The sequence below is a fragment of the Gossypium hirsutum genome, chromosome D02 (assembly GCF_007990345.1).
Source record: "Gossypium hirsutum isolate 1008001.06 chromosome D02, Gossypium_hirsutum_v2.1, whole genome shotgun sequence".
NCBI lineage: Eukaryota > Viridiplantae > Streptophyta > Magnoliopsida > Malvales > Malvaceae > Gossypium > Gossypium hirsutum.
This window is the reverse complement of record NC_053438.1, coordinates 1,610,484-1,626,862: the sequence shown is the minus strand read 5'-3', so window position 1 is coordinate 1,626,862 and position 16,379 is coordinate 1,610,484. Positions and strand designations below refer to the sequence as shown.

The following is a 16,379-nucleotide window of genomic DNA, read 5'->3' as shown; positions in this document are numbered from 1 at the left end:
TGAATGACGCGAGCTCACAAAAAAAAGGTTCGCCCCAGAGAATTCCATGAGGGGGACCTCTTATCAAAGAAGATCCTTCCCATAAAAAAGACTTCAGAAGAAAGTGGATGCCAAACTGGAAATGATCTTATGTGGAAGGCCTTATCTGAAAAAACGTCGATATTGACCAAGATGGATGGCAAGAACCTGCCTAATCTTGAGAATTCTGGTTCAAGCAATAAATACGTCACTTGAAAAAATGAAAAGAAAAAGAAAAGAAAAGAAGAATGAAAAAAGAAAAAGGAGATGCCAAGGTGAAAACCCGCAAAAGGCGCCTTGAGACCAAAAGGGTTTTGAATTGAAAACCCAGGAATGGGCAGTTCAAATTTTGATCGAAGGTGGGGCATGCGGTAGTCTTGTCCTCTTCGAATTAATAAGAAGGACAGATGCTACATCTTGGGGCATCAACAAAGTCTTCTAGGACTTCTAAACACATATCAAGTTAAAAGGGTCCTCAAGAAGTTTGGGGCAGAGAAGCTCATGCTACAATATATGGGGCACCTATTTCCATTTTATTTATTTTTTGTATTTTTGACAAAATACGCCATCTTGATTAATTTATTCTCATTTTGTATTCTGACAAAATTTGCTATCTTGATTAATTTATTCATTTCGAGCTTTGATCTCAACAAAATTTCATCTTGTCCATTTTGATGATCTTTTTCAAGCATTTTTCATTGAAATAACGATTAATGGACTGGTAATATTAAAGCAGAAGGAGTTCTGCATATTACTCTGAAAGCTTCTAAATAGTACAGGGCCTGAAACAGGGCTATTTTTTAGAACTAACCAACTTAAGGGTTAGAAGCATTGGAGAAAGAATAGTCTAAATTGCGACTATTTCTTTGGTTTCTCTGTCAAAGATACCGGCTGAACAAGAAGGCATCAGTGACTAAAACCTTGATGAATGACGAGTAATGACAACCCTAGCATTAAAGAGGGATCATTCTCATGACATTCTGCATTCATGCAAATATCATTCATGTGCATCTAATTAGAAGCATTTGATTCATTTTGATCATGACATCCTAATCATTTAGGCATAAACAAGAGTTCACGGGTCATACTTCCCCAGAGAACAGATCAGTGAAACTACAAGTCTTATCTCCCTGAGAAGCAGTGGAGTAGGTTGAAGATTGTAGATCTTATCTCCCTAAGCAGTAGTGGAGCAGATCGAAGACGGCGAATCTTATCTTCCCAAGATAGTAGGAAGAAGATTTAAGCTACCAGCTACCAGTTCTATCTCCCTAAGCAGCAGTGGAGTAGGTTGAAGATGGTAGATCTTATCTCCCTAAGCAGAAGTGGAGCGGATCAAAGACGACGAATCTTATCTTCCCGAGATAGTAGGAAGCAGATTTAAGCCACCAGTCCTATCTCCCTGAGCAGCAGTGGAGTAGGTTGAAGATTGTAGATCTTATCTCCCTAAGCAGTAGTGGAGCGGATCGAAGACGGCGAATCTTATCTTCCCAAGATAGTAGGAAGCAGATTTAAGCCACCAGTCCTATCTCCCTGAGCAGCAGTGGAGTAGGTTGAAGATTGTAGATCTTATCTCCCTAAGCAGTAGTGGAGCGGATCGAAGACGGCGAATCTTATCTTCCCAAGATAGTAGGAAGCAGATTTAAGCCACCAGTCCTATCTCCCTGAGCAGCAGTGGAGTAGGTTGAAGATTATAGATCTTATCTCCCTAAGCAGTAGTGGAGCGGATCGAAGACGATGAATCTTATCTTCCCAAGATAGTAGGAAGCTGATTTAAGCCACCAGTCCTATCTTCCTAAGCAGCAGTGGAATAGGTTAAAGATTATAGATCTTATCTCCCTAAGTAGTAGTACAGCAGATCGCATCAAGTCTTATCTCCCTAAGCAGTAGTGGAGCAGATATAAGAAAACAATCCTATCTCCCTGAAGTTGCAGTGGAGCGGATTAAAACCACAGATCTTATCTCTCTGAAGTTGCAGTAGAGCAGATCGCATCCAGTCTTATCTCCCTGACATTGCAGTGGAGCAGACTAAAACCACAAATCTCGTCCCCCTAAAGTTGCTACAAAGAAGATTGAAGCTACAAGTCAGATATTCCTGAAGTACAGTGGAGTGGATTGAAGCAACAATACACAGTGGACTGGAATAAAGCTACGTGAAAAGAGTAGATGAGCACCAAAAAGTCAACACTCGGCGAAACTGGGCAAAATTGGTCTTCCTTGGTTTTTGCTCTGTTCTCGTTACATGACAACGAGCAAAGAAGGGCAACTGTACAACCCATTTTGCCTGGGACCAGGCAAGCAAAAAAAAAAACAAATACCAGCCCATTACAATTAAATAACCAACAGATCCAAAATGGCCCAATAATAAAAAAAACCTAACAACCCAAAATGGCCCAAACCTAAACTATTTTCAGCAAAAAGAAAAGAAAAGAAACCCTAGTCGCCGCTCCTCCTAGCCTCTGCCACCACCCATTCTTCTGCAGCCACCTCTACCTCCTCTGACCAGCGCCGCACCTACCCTCTGCCACCACCGACTAACGCCACTTGAGCCTGCAAAGAACAAAGAAAGAAGTGACAACAATATTAAAAATAAAAACTTGTAAAATGGCTATAAAAGCCAAGCAAAAAACCATTTGTAGGGGGATTTTTCTTTTGGAGGAAATAATAAAAGAAAATGGTTCAAAAAAGGAGCAAAGATTCAAAGATTGTTTTTTTTTTCATTTTTTCTCTATTTTTTTATTTCGAAATATTAAATAACAAAAGAAAAAGGAAGTTTTTTTTACCTTTTCGCCATTGCCGGAGTACTCGGAGGGCGGAAGGCTGCATCGGAAAAATTTTGGACTCCAAACCGCCGTGCACGGCGGTGCCGGCGCGGTGGACAATTGCCGACGTCCTGGCCGGATTCAGGAGAGAGGGAGAGAGTTTTGAGAGGATTTTCAATTTTTTTAGAAAGAGGGCTGAAATGAAATTTTTGAGAAAATTTTGACTTAAATAGGCTTCCAAAACGACGTTGTTTTGGGCAGCCTTCTCAGGCACCAAAACGACGCCGTTTTGACCTGACCCGTTGGCCGACCCGACCCACTCTAGGGGATCCGCTTGTTTTTAAGCTTTGGGTTATTTACCCTTTTAGTTCCTCCGCTTTTTAATGGTTTTTCAATCAAGTACTTTAGGATTTTTCAATTTTAGCCCATAATTCTTCGCGTTTACAATTTAGTCTCTATTTGAACGGCGCCCTTTTTGTGGGGAAGGGAAAATTTCCCTTTTAGTCCCTCCATGTTATGCGCGCGTTCAGAAAGATCCCCATTTTTATTTTATTTGCGGATTCCCCCCAAAGTTCCGTTTTCAATTCAAATTAGTCCCTTTTTGTTATATTTTGCTATTAAATTAATTGATTTTAAATAATGATATCATTTATACCTTTTTTATATTTAATTATATATACATACAAACTCATATTTTTATATATTTCATAATTTATATATACATATACTTATATCTATATACATATTTTCTAAATTTTTATAAGTATATATATTTACGTACTTATATATATTTTATACTTTCTAATTTGTATATACATATTTACATCCCTATTTTTAATATATTTTAAACATATATATAAATTATCATTATTTACTCGTTTATATATTTTTTATTATTTTCAAATTTTGATGTATACTTGCATATATATCTTTTTACATTTTTCATAATTTTATTCATTTTCTTTATTTACTTATTTATTTACGTTTTCATTATTATTTTAAAAGAATGGTTTACTTTTATTTGCTTATATACTTGTTATTTTTATGCTATTAATTTGTCATTTTTATTTATCTTATTTTCGTTGCTATTGCTTGTATTGTTTATGCTTATATCATTGTATTCATTTTATTTTGTTACGCGTATTGACACCGTGTTTCATTTCTACTATTTTGTGTCAGATTAATTTTGTTCAATGCATAAATTATGATTTTTGAATAAGCAAAATCTCGTGTTTAGATTTGGGAAGGTCGTACCTTAACTTACTGGATTTCGATTTTCACAATAAATCTAAATACATGAATCTTTTCAAACTCAAGTTTTAAACGATCTCGGAAATTAAGAAAAGAACGTGTCCTAACTCACTGGGCATGATCCTCTTTTCTTAAAATTCGAGATAGCCAAATATTTTCTTAAATAAGTAAATTTTTCGTCATGTATTCTCGTATCGGGAATTCGATACGTTGTGTCCTAACGCTTTGGATATGACATGTCGTTTTCTCGAGATAAGAATTTTTCTAAAAAATAATAAAGGCAATATTTTACATTTGGAAATTCGAGAAAGTGTACCCTAACGTGCTGAGTTTCGATTTCTCGTTTGACCAAATAGCCAAATATCCTCTTAAAACTTCAAAGTATGTTTTTTTTCGAAACCATAAGGTGATCTTGGTTTCGATGGTTTAAAGTATCGTGTCCTAACGTGCTGGATGTGATATCCCTTCGGAACAAGAAAATCTTAAATTTCGATTCATATTATTCGAGTTTTTTTTAGGATTACATTTTTAAAACTCTCCAAAGTTCTCAATCTTCGACACTAAGACACTAATTAATCAACTAGGTACCAATTTTGAGCGTATCGAGGGTGCTAATCCTTCCTCGTGCGTAACCGACTCCCGAACCTATTATTCTGAATTTCGTGGACCAAAATCGTTGTTTTAATAAAATCAAATCGTTTATTAAAAACAACCACATTTCAAGGTGACCCGATCACACCTTATCAAAAAGGATTGGTGGCGACTCCCATTTTTGTTTTCATTTTCAAAATCCAAGTCGACCCCGTTTTAACAAAAAAATGGTGTCAACAGTCCAGTGATTTAGATAAAAAGTTTCGAATAGTTTAAAGACCATTTTGTAACTTTTTGAAGTTAAATGACCAAAATATAAATTTATTAATAATTAATAATTTATTTCTAGTCTGGCCCTCTAAGAAAATTTTTTGATTTCACCCTTGTCTCCTGTCCAGTTTTTTAATGGCTAGAAAGCACTCTTGCATCTCTCTCTCTCTGTATAAAAAGCTAGTTAGTTCAAATTCTTACATATAATTACTCCCCCAAGAACTCAACTCATGAAAATTTAAGATGAAGAAAGGAAGGGGAGTTGGAGGAATTTATGAAGAACTTTCACCAATTTAAAGAGGGGGGTTAGATTTTGAGGTTGTCATGTTTAGTTCAATTTTAATGTTCAATAGTTTTTCCCTTTTTTTTTGGTAAGAAGAGAAGCAAATTTTGGGTGCATTAAAGTGATATCTACTTCCCACTTTTAATGCTTGGCTCTGTCCTCCTTTTTAATGGAGTTTGATGAACCCAATTTAAGAACCAACCCCTTCTTCTTCTTTAAGCATTACATCCCCCTCCTTGTATGCCTCTTACCTGTTTGATGATTTTCCCCAAAGATCCATAGTTTTTATGGAACTTACTGAGTTGTCTTTGGCTTCAAGCCAATGTGTCTCAGCTGATAAAACATGCAATTTTAGTCCATCGTCTGATCTTCATCATCATCAAGTTGATGGTTTCAATTTTCCTTCAAAGAGAAGGAAGCTTTTCTCAGATCAGTTCTTCAATGTTGATTCACAGTTTCAAACCAGTGTTGATCTTCAAGTTAAAGACCCTTTGCCATTAGATTGGGAACAATGTCTTGATCTTGAAGTATGTTCTGCTTTTTTTATTCTCTGAATTCTTTCATTGTTAGTTCATGTTGTTTTTATGTATATGTATATACTATGTTGGTTTCGGTGTATGTGTTTGATACGAGTATAAAATTTTTCATATATTTGGAGGATTATTAACGAATAGTCGAAGTAAAATTGGGTTGTTTCGATTTTTCTTTTGTGCAGTCAGGTAAAATGTACTACATGAACAGGAAAACCTTGGAGAAGACATGGAATTGGCCTAAAGATCATAAACTAGACCTGGAGCTCAACATCTCACCAACAAGCTCCAATGGCTCGGAACATTTCAATGGCGGTTCGATCTCCAGTGAGGACTCGAACAACAACAACAACAAGCAGCAACAACAACATTTTTCAAGCACCACTAACATGGTGGCTTTGCCATGTTTAAATTGTCATCTTCTTGTAATCCTCCCCAAATCCTCCCCTGCTTGTCCTAATTGCAAGTATGTCCACTCTTTCCCTGCATTGCAACCTACCAAGTATCCCAATACCTTAAGTCTCTTAAACTAACACACTCGTGTCAAACTCGGGTTTAGCTCAGTTGGTTCATATAACTATGACCCGTTTTCGTTTTCCTCGAGTTATGACTTCTTAAGAAAATCATTTGGAAGAACTTGTAATGTTTTGTTCAATGTACTCAATAACAGTAAATATAATCTTTCCTTTTTCATGTGATATATAAATATATGTATATGTATAGATAAGTGTATTATATTTTGTCCCTTGGGGGGGGGCCTTCTTTGGTAAGAAGCATTAAATTTGCAGAATGAAGGTCTGCCAAAATATTAAGGCAATTTCAGTAAGAAAATAATGAGATTTAGCTACTCAAAAGTTTTGAAGTACAAGGGGCTTTCAATGACCATTTTTAATGTTTTGTTACCCAACTTTATGCTACAACCTTTTTGTTTATGTTTCCACCTTCCCAATTTCATGAAATCACTAAACTATTTGTTTAGTAACATGATTTATGTGAGTTCAGGTGTTTTAATGCCAGATCAGGTCGGATTTATATATATATATACTACATTTGTTCAAGTTTGGCTCTAAATGAAATATAGATTTAAAATTTTGTTTAAATTCGATTATATTGACTTAATAGAAACTCCTTTTAGGTCGACATATATTTTTTTAAAATATATTATTTTAATTTAATATTTTAGATTTTAGATAGTTTTTCTTTTATTAAAATTTTAAATTTAAACAATTTATAGTATTATGGTATTTATGCGATATAAATTTTATAATATATTAAAATAATATAATATATATTACAAAAAATATAAAACAATGCATATGCTTGTTGTACTTATAAATATACACCCCAACTTGCTCCACTTCAAGTTTTATTATTACTTAGGTCCTTCATACCATATGCTCCATTTTAAGTTATATTTTACTTAGTTTTAGCTTAATTGATATCAGTATTGTTGTCCGTGTAAAAGGACGTAGGTTCAAGTGCGTTGAAACGAATTATCCTCTTATTTAAAAGTTGAGAAAGAATTACAGGTAATTCTAGATATTGCATCAAAAAAATATATATTATAAAATTATATAAATTTTGTAAAAATATATAAAAACTATAAAATTGAGAACAAAACTACCCTAGTGGCAAGAGTTATTTGTAAGTTGACATCAAACCTAGGTTTCAAACGCTGTATATCTATACTATTATTGATGTGGTCGAATGAGTCGGTGTAATGAACCAAATGAGTATTAATTTTATTAAGTTATTCCGTAATTAAAATAAATTATATTAAATAAACCCGCACCAATTAGATTAAAAAAGACAAAGCTTCATTTTAATATTTTTTATATATTTTTATTTAATAGGTACAAATTATTACCTTAATGAGTTGTATTTCTATGCTTGCTAGTTATAAAATCCTTTATTGAGTTGGTGTAACGAATCAGCTGAGTATAAACTTGATTAGAGAAATTATGGAAATATTCTTCTTGATCAAAGTAACGCTTCGGTTTTCGGTTTTCAAGTTCAGGTACCAATACGATAATCAATCGTGACTAGATTTCTAATTTCACAAAAGTACAAGGACCTACAACAAATTTTAACCAAAACGATCCGAACGAGGAACAATAAAGCTGACTATAAATCCAAAAACGCCAAAACCAACATATGCATAATAATATTTTACAGAGAGCCCCATCTCCTCTCCTGCAATGGAAGTCCTTAGTGCGTGAAATCAGCCAAACACCAAAAAACAAATTTCACGTCCTGCTTTGGATCTCCATTTTCGTTTCTTTTTTTCCATCAAAATCAACGAAAAAAAACCCAATTTAATCTTAACGATGTACCCAAAAAACAACATATTTTCATTCATATAGATAGTCCTTTAATTCAATTTGATTGTTTAAAAAAAAAAGCAAATAACCAAAGAACAAAACAATCCCCAGCAATGTGGATCAAGAGCTTGAGATTAATATCTATACTTATCGGATTGTTGAATTTGCTGGTGGTTGTTTTGGGTGGAATCGTGGTTGCCATTTCATTCCCTGGATGTAGACCCCATAAAGTTTTGCCGGTCATCGTTGTCTCGTTTTTTTCCGCCGTTAGGATCGGGACTATGATTGGACTGGGAATTGCCCAAGAAGCTACTGCTAAGATTATAACCCAGAACTCTTCTGAAACTCAAGTACTCGATGCTGTTATTCGTCAGCATAGAAGGGTATTAATTCCCCTCTACCTTGCTCTTTACTAACTTTTTAATGGGTTTTTCTTTTTGTAGAATGTACATTGAAATCTAAAATGGGTTTTTTTGGGGGGTTGGGGGGGGGATTAATAGGTGACATATAAAGCATGGCTTTGGTGGAGCCGGTTTGCCATGGTGGTTACTGTGCTACAAATTCTGGGTGCTTTTTATCTTATAGTTAATGTGGCTACATATGTCTCTGAAGACGCACATTTTTCAACTAAGTGTTTTGTAGGTAAAAAAGTTGGGTTCATTCATTTTGTTTTACATTTTAAAGTAATAAGCTTAAGTTGATATTGCTTGTTCTGGAAAATTTCAAATGGAATTAGGAACTGTTTTTTTTTTTTCAATACTTTTATCAATGTCTAGTTAGTAGATAAGGAATAAAGAAAGGACTTGTTACTGAATTTATAGCATTTTCTGTATATGGGAAAGAAGTTACAAACTTGAAACTTATATGTTTTATATTAGTCCAACAAGCATTGTAGGAAGTAATGAAGAAACATGTCATTTGAACTTAATAGCTGAAGTCATAGTGAAAAAATAATCTTTGTTATCTTTGATTAAATGTTCATTATATGCATGCAAGTCATTGCTTAAATGTCACTTTTCCTACACTGGTATTAAGCCTTTAATGTTCGGGCGTACGCTAACAATTTCCACAATTACGAAAAAGTAGTGTTTCATGATTTAGTTTAAGATCTCTGAATGTCTACATTGCTCTTAGCCTTAGTTTTACTACTTAACTCATGTGTGACACATCACAATGGTTTAAAATGTCTATATGTGAGATAATGACCGTGGGAAAAGCTCAAGGAAATTTGAATTTGTGAAGCTTGAATTGAATCTAACAATTAGGGGTTTAATTGTTTTAATCTTACTATTTCAAATCCCTTGTTCTTGTTGGCTTTTCTATGTCGAATAGTCGGTCCATTTTCTTGTGGAATTCATGAAGGGTAAAAGTATTATGGAGGCCTTTGTACTAGGAGTTGGATTGCATTTTGCCCTATCTACTAAAAAACTGGACAAATTAGTTTCTGTATGTTAGATCAAAGAGAAAATTAGTCCTTTTTTTAAAAATTCCATTCATTTCTACGGTTAAAAACTGGTCTCTGTAGAACAACATAAGGTATACAGGGCACATCATGCGTCGCTGTCTGGTTATTTCGTCGGCACACTAGTTTTTAACAGTACAAATGGATGTAATTTTTATCAAAAAGGACCAATTTGCTCTTTAATTAATGTACATGGACTAATTTGCCCATTTTTTGAGTAGAGAGATCAAAATGCAATCTGACTTCTAGTACAAGGGCCTCCATAGCACTTTTACCATTCATGAAGGCTTTCCAAAAGTTTATATTCATTTGTTGCTAATACAACACCTTATCTTTGAAGTTGCAAAAAGAATTGATTTTTCAATATAGGGAAGAAGAAATCTCAACAAACATAACTAGGTTCATTGAACTTTCAGTACTTTAAATTGTTGATCCTATAGTTTGTTCTGTGATCTAATTCGAAGTTAGTGATATTTTGCTATTCTTTGAAAGTTGCAATTTTAATCGGTTTAAAATTTGATTGCAGAAATTCTTTTTTCCTAGTTTTTGTGGAAACTTGCACTGATCTTTGGCAATGTTTTGAATGCAGGAGGGTTTCCACTCAGTCGTGCATGGAAGCGAAAAGTAATGCTTTCATTTCTGGTCACAGCTTGTTGTATTGCATTTCTACAATGTTGTGCCGGATCTGATGTCTTAAGATGGAGGTTTTATTATGCATCCCAAGATGATGCATGGAAAGCTCATTATCAAGAGATATTTGATCATGGAATTCGTGAAGCTTTGTGCTGTATGGGACGTATTGAGTACTTGTAGGTAACTCAGAAATTTGAAATGAAATGGAGACATTATTGTATGAGCCATTGGATATTTTTTTTTAATTATTCATTTCTTTGTCTAGAACTGTGATTGAAGACGACGAAGTATATTCAGTAGCAAAACTATTGGGTGATCTTGTTGCTTACCGTGCATCAGGGACTGGTCATTTAGAACTTTTGACAGGTTTGTTTCATTTTATGGATTGCATATCAAATCCAAAAGCATTTTTTGCATGACACATGAGAAGCATCATCTTTTCAGGTCTAGCATTGTTGCAGAAGCATGGTCAAGCCAGTAAATCCAGTGAACATTTTGTCGAGGCACCTGTAGAACACCTGCAAGCAGCTTTAGCTTTTCATAAGTTTGCTGAGGCTGCATACACGGTACTATGACAGAGCATACTGTTTTTTATTATACTTACCGTGATTTACATGTTAAATTTAAGTAAAACTTTACAAATGCAGGGACCTTTGCTTGATTTTGGAAGAAATCCTTTTGTATTTCCTTGTGTATGGCTCCATAGGCAAGGGGTTTTAACCCCGTGGACTCGTAAAAGGTTGTCAATATAAAGGCGAATTTCACTTGAGGTGCATGATTACTTATATAGCATGATCATCAATTTATGCAATCTTATGTTTCACATGTTTGAGTAGGTATTTGCATGCAATACTTCTTCATATTTAAGGATTTGACTTGTACCGTGTTAAAACATTAGCTTTTCACTTCTCGGCACATGTTAATAATATCATCTAGAGATCTATTGGATGCCACTTTCTTTATACAAGTTCTTCTTTCATTGTTAGGCGTCCTACCCTTGATGGTGATAACTGGTTGCGAGGTCATGCAGCAGCATTTATAAATTTTCTCAATTTACCCTCTGAAGTACTTCGGAGAGGTCGTGTTCGTCAAGTGAGTTTACTTTCATTCTTTTGATTTAATCTACATGTCAAAGCATGAACCACTTCTGATATGTTTATTATCATATGGTTGCTTTGCAATCGTCGTCAGGAATGAGTTTATATGTTTTTACTTCTAACTCATTGCTATTTTCTGAACTAGAAAAAATGTGAAGCTGCATATTTCATTGTGGTTTTACATGAGCTAAGAACTGTAGTGATTGCCATACGAGGAACTGAGACCCCTGAAGACCTCATAATTGATGGTTTAGGCCGGGAACGTTCCCTGACTGAGGTGGATTTGGATGGACTGATAAAGTTAGTTTCTCTCTCACTCCCCCCCCCTTCCTTCCTTTTTTTGTGCATGCATGCTTATCTGCAGGACAGTATATGTGGGTGCCAAATTTACGTACACATATTTTCATATATGCATATACATTTGGTTGTTATAGCTTTGTTACTCTAACTCTTCATTTTCTCAAAGTACATGTGTTTGACACGTGGATATGGGGATATGACCTCCAAGGTCTCTCTAAATATATAGAATAATCTGACCTTACCTGTCTCTGTAGTAAGAGTGTCGGGCACATACCCGTATAGTCTGGCTTTGCTAAAACATCACTCTTTTCCCCTCCAAAATACAAGTAAATTATGCTATTCTATTTTGTTTTTGTTTTGTTTGCCGGTGTCTTTAACCAACGTGACATATTTTCCACTTTGCAGTAGCAGTTTTATTCATCCTTCTGTCAAGAAACGAGTAAAATCATCTTTCCCGCACTTTGGGCACTCAGGTATAGTAGAAACTGCTCGGGATCTTTACACACAGATTGAGGGGTATCCGGGAGATGGTAAGGAAATTGTTATTTTTACTCTTGTTTTTGTTATTAGCTCAACTTATAAAACTGTACGCACTATGGTGTTGGTAAAAGTACCATGGAGGCTCCTGTATAAGAGTCAGATTGCATTTTGCCCTATTTACTCAAAAAAGGGTTAAATTAGCCTTGTAAGTTAGATTAGATGGCAAATTGTCCCTTTCTATTAAAATTTTTATTAAAATTTTCATCTATTTCTACCGTTAAAAACTGGCTAATTAGACAGTTACACATGGCATGCCACGTGTACCTTGCGTTGATGTACAGGGACCAGATTTTAACAGTAAAAATTGATGAATTTTCAATAGAAGAACCGGTTTACTCTTTGATCTAACATATAGGGACTAATTTGCCCATTTTATAAGTAGAGGGGGCAAAATGCAATCTAACTCCTAGTACAAGGGCCTCTATGATACTTTTACCCTATTGTGTCTTATGCACTAGCTGATCTCTATGGAATGTGAATGGTGATGCAGAATCTCAGTCTGGTGGCTTTGTTTCTTCATTGCTCGGAGTGGGATGTGAATGTGAAGGTTATAATTTACGCGTAGTCGGGCATTCCTTGGGAGGTTCGATTGCTGCATTGCTAGGAATAAGAGTATGGTTTCCTTTATTTGATATTCTATTGTTTGCTTGTATACCATGCTGAATGATTGAAATAGACTTAAGCACGTTAAAAATTACAAATGAATTACGGTAAACTGATATCTGACACCTGTATCCAGTGTATATATAGATACGGGTATGGGGATGTGACCCTCTACAAATCTTTCAAATATATGGAAAAACTTAAAAAAAACTGGTAAAAATACCATAGACCCCTATACTAGGAGTCAGACTGCATTTTGCATGAAATTTTTAACAGAAAGGGCCAGTTTGTTCTTTGATTTAATGTATAGGGACTAACTTGTTCAATTTTTGAGTAAAGGGGTAAAATGCAATCTGACTCCTAGTATAGGGGCTTTATGGTACTTTTACCTAGAAAAACATGAAACATACTCGTATTAGATACATGTCAAACGCCTGCACCTAAGTACGAGAAGATCATCCACCCATAGAGTTTTATATTCTTTGTGTCTTGAAATTTTACTTCTTAAGATATGATGCATTTGCTTTCTCTTCGGAAATGTCTGACGATGTAACCATTTATTTCACTGGAAAAGCTTGTTTTTTTTTTATTTTATGTTGAAGTTTCTGTCCTTGCTTTCCGTGCAGCTATATGGGAAATTCCCGAATTTACATGTTTATTCCTATGGACCTCTTCCATGTGTGGATTCGGTTGTGGCTGATGCATGTTCCGATTTTATAACAAGGTAATATTCTGAATATGATCGTAGAACTGAATATTTAAAGGCATGATGACTAATTTTATCCAAAAATTTCATGTTTTCCTGTTCTTTCTTTTCTTTTTCGTTGTAAGTGTTTGAGCTTTCTGCAGCATTATACACGACAATGAATTTTCTACCCGCCTTTCAGTTGGATCGATCCTCCGGCTTCGTGCATCTGCAATAACAGCATTATCAGAAAATACCCAAGCTGATACAACATTGATTTTGAGACTCGCACGTCAATTTCTTTATGCAAGCAAAAATAACAGTATAGAGCTTGAGCCAGAACCGGCCAAATCTTCTACCAGATCAAGCAAAGGTGAAGTATTTGAATGATGGTAAAAATAACATCTTTTGCTACTACCTATACGTAAAAGTTGAACTTGTTTGTATCATTGCATGTAAAGCTATGTTTTTCAGACTCTTCCATTTTCCGAATACCCATATTTGAAAGATAGCCATGTTAGACATAAAGTCATATCCAGGTAAAAGTATCATGCAAGTCCTGTACTAGGAGTCACACTGCATTTTGCCCTTCTCTATGCAAAAAATGGGCAAATTAGTCCCTATACATTAAATTAAAGAGTAAAATGATCCTTTTGTTACAAATTCCATTATTTCTATTGATAAAAACTGGTCCCTGTATATTAACAGCGAAACCAACTTTTAACAGTACAAATGGATGAAAATTTTAATTGAAAGAACCAATTTGCTCTTTGATATAATGTATAAGAATTATTTTGCACGTTTTCTTAATAGAGGAGGCAAAATGCATTATAACTTCTACTACAAGGGTTTCCATGATACTTTTACAGCCGTATCTAACATTCATACCTGAATCCAACTCATAGATGTAAAGTTTTACTGAAAGAGTTAACTACTTGTGCAGAAAGTGAGGACAAAGAGCAAGAGTCTTGCCTCTATGACGGGAATGACGGAAGACAAAACCATGTCGATATCGAGAGTACCGATATAGTTAATCCTTTTGCTTCTGTTCTGAACCAATCGGATGATCCGATATCTCAGTTTATGCAAACTGTCTCGAGATCTGAAAACAGTTCAGCCACTGATCCTACCGAGATGTATTTACCAGGTCTCCTAATTCATATAGTACCTCAATCACAAAACCTAAACATCCCTCTCTGGAAAAGCTGGCGAATCCACGACGACCATCAGAAATACAAAGCCTTCTTCGCAAACCGAGATGATTTAAAAGATATCATCGTTTCTCCCAATATGTTCTTCGATCATCTTCCTTGGAGGTATACAATTTTTTACCCTTTTGTGTTACAATATCGATCTTTTGATTCAAACCATTTGATGATTTTCGGATCTTTCCTCAGATGTAACAAAGCAATGCAAAAGGTTGTGGAAGCCGGGAACACCGCAGGTAGCCCAGGTGTTTCTCACATCGTGTGACAGACATCTTTTGATGCCAACTTGGGAATTTGACTACATTGCTGGAATCCTGCAACTCGATGCTATGTACCCGGAAAAGCCTTCTCGTGCTTATCCGGAGTTGTGGTATTCGAATTTTCACCCCTTAATTATCTTCACAAGAATGTTCATTTACATACTAAGTTGGCAAAAAGACTTCCACCCTAATTGCAAAAATTCAGGTTACTTCAATTGTTAAGAGGATGATGGGCATCTGTTGTATAATGTTTTATAAATAAATTTACAAATCTTTGGTGTAAAAGCCACAAATTTAAATGAATTAACTTATTTTCATGTATTATTAAGCCCATTATTCATCTTTATTTTCGTGTGTTAAATCCAACTGTAACCGGTTTAGACCGAGACCGTTTTAACGGAACCGACTTAATTGAATTTGTATAGGTTTCATTGATCTTTTCTTGATTCAACTAATAACTATAATAAACCTATTTAAATTACGGCAAATTTTGTTTATTTTTTCTTTTTCAAATATGTTAAGATTGAAAAGCATCCAATGAACAATGGGGCATGGTACGTTGCAGGTAACCTGGACACAGAGTCAATTCATGTTTTAATAGAGCAATGTTGGAATAAGATTTAGGGCTTAAAAGTCGCTACTTTGGAAGGGATTACGGATGCTATCAAAAGAAGCAATGTTTCGGATAATGAGGTATCGGAACGGGGGAGTTTGCGTCGGTCGTGAAAACTTGTTATAAATTTGGTGGTAAGTAAGGTTATGGTGGATACTTAAAACTAGACTTGTTTATGGGTTAGGTTATCTATCTGGAATTTGGGTTGGGTTTAGGTAAAAATATTAAACTCCGTTTAAAATATGGGTCGGACTTGAACTTCAATATTCAAAGCCTAAGCCCAACCTGACTCAGCTTGTTTTTAAGTTTATAATACTTTTAAATTATGTATTTTTATATATTATGTAATTTAGAACACATTAAACAACAAACTTATACTAAATATATAATATTGCTCTAATGTAAATATTAAAATAATGTTAAGATGACTATATAAAAAATTTCAATAAATAAAAAATGTATAAAATTATTAAATATTAAAATAATATAATATAAATATTTTTTAAAAAGTTTAAAATAATATGAACAGGTCTAAAATGAGCTTGGATTAGTCTTTTGCAAACATAGAGCAAAATTTTATACCTATATTTCGGGTCGGCCTTGGGTAAGCATAAAGTATATTAATATCATGCGCCTGACCCGATCCGACTCATGAACACCTCTATTTAAAACTACCAAAAACCCCTTTTCACTCTTAAATAGGAAGATAAATACATTTCAGCGCGTTCGATCTTATAGTTTCCTACTCTGACAACAATATTAATGTCGATATCTGTTGAATATTGGCAATATCCCACATTAGGAAAAGATAGAAAGGGAGAGGGTTTTGGTTTGTTATATATAGAACCCTTCCCCCTTAGGTTTTATCATCCCAAAAATCCAAGTAGCTAATTGTAACTTGGTGTTGATCTTCTCTATTGTAATATTTCTAGAGGAAATATTAATTTGGTAGTGT

At 34.7% G+C, this 16,379-nt stretch overlaps 2 protein-coding genes across 5 annotated transcripts; both read left to right on the top strand.

The window, feature by feature from the left end:
• The first annotated feature begins 4,971 nt into the window (after positions 1-4,971).
• LOC121214410 (uncharacterized) lies at positions 4,972-6,393 on the top strand. Its single transcript, XM_041087996.1, has 2 exons — positions 4,972-5,699; positions 5,888-6,393. The coding sequence occupies exons 1-2, from the start codon at positions 5,460-5,462 to the stop codon at positions 6,233-6,235; spliced, it is 588 nt and encodes a 195-aa protein (XP_040943930.1). The 5' UTR covers positions 4,972-5,459; the 3' UTR covers positions 6,236-6,393.
• A 1,388-nt stretch (positions 6,394-7,781) lies between these two features.
• On the top strand, positions 7,782-15,132 carry LOC107938703 (uncharacterized). 4 transcript variants are annotated; one of them, XM_016871932.2, is made up of 14 exons: positions 7,790-8,406; positions 8,524-8,665; positions 10,075-10,294; positions 10,384-10,484; positions 10,563-10,684; positions 10,766-10,857; positions 11,105-11,210; positions 11,361-11,515; positions 11,921-12,045; positions 12,546-12,667; positions 13,285-13,382; positions 13,508-13,716; positions 14,287-14,659; positions 14,741-15,132. In XM_016871932.2, the coding sequence occupies exons 1-14, from the start codon at positions 8,137-8,139 to the stop codon at positions 14,814-14,816; spliced, it is 2,211 nt and encodes a 736-aa protein (XP_016727421.1). In that variant the 5' UTR covers positions 7,790-8,136; the 3' UTR covers positions 14,817-15,132. The 4 variants fall into 4 exon arrangements, with proteins under 4 accessions (XP_016727423.1, XP_016727421.1, XP_016727424.1 ...); XM_016871934.2 differs by lacking the exon at positions 14,741-15,132 and having other exon boundaries at positions 7,782-8,406; positions 13,508-13,735; positions 14,287-14,339; XM_016871935.2 differs by lacking the exon at positions 8,524-8,665 and having other exon boundaries at positions 8,295-8,406.
• Positions 15,133-16,379: the final 1,247 nt, after the last annotated feature.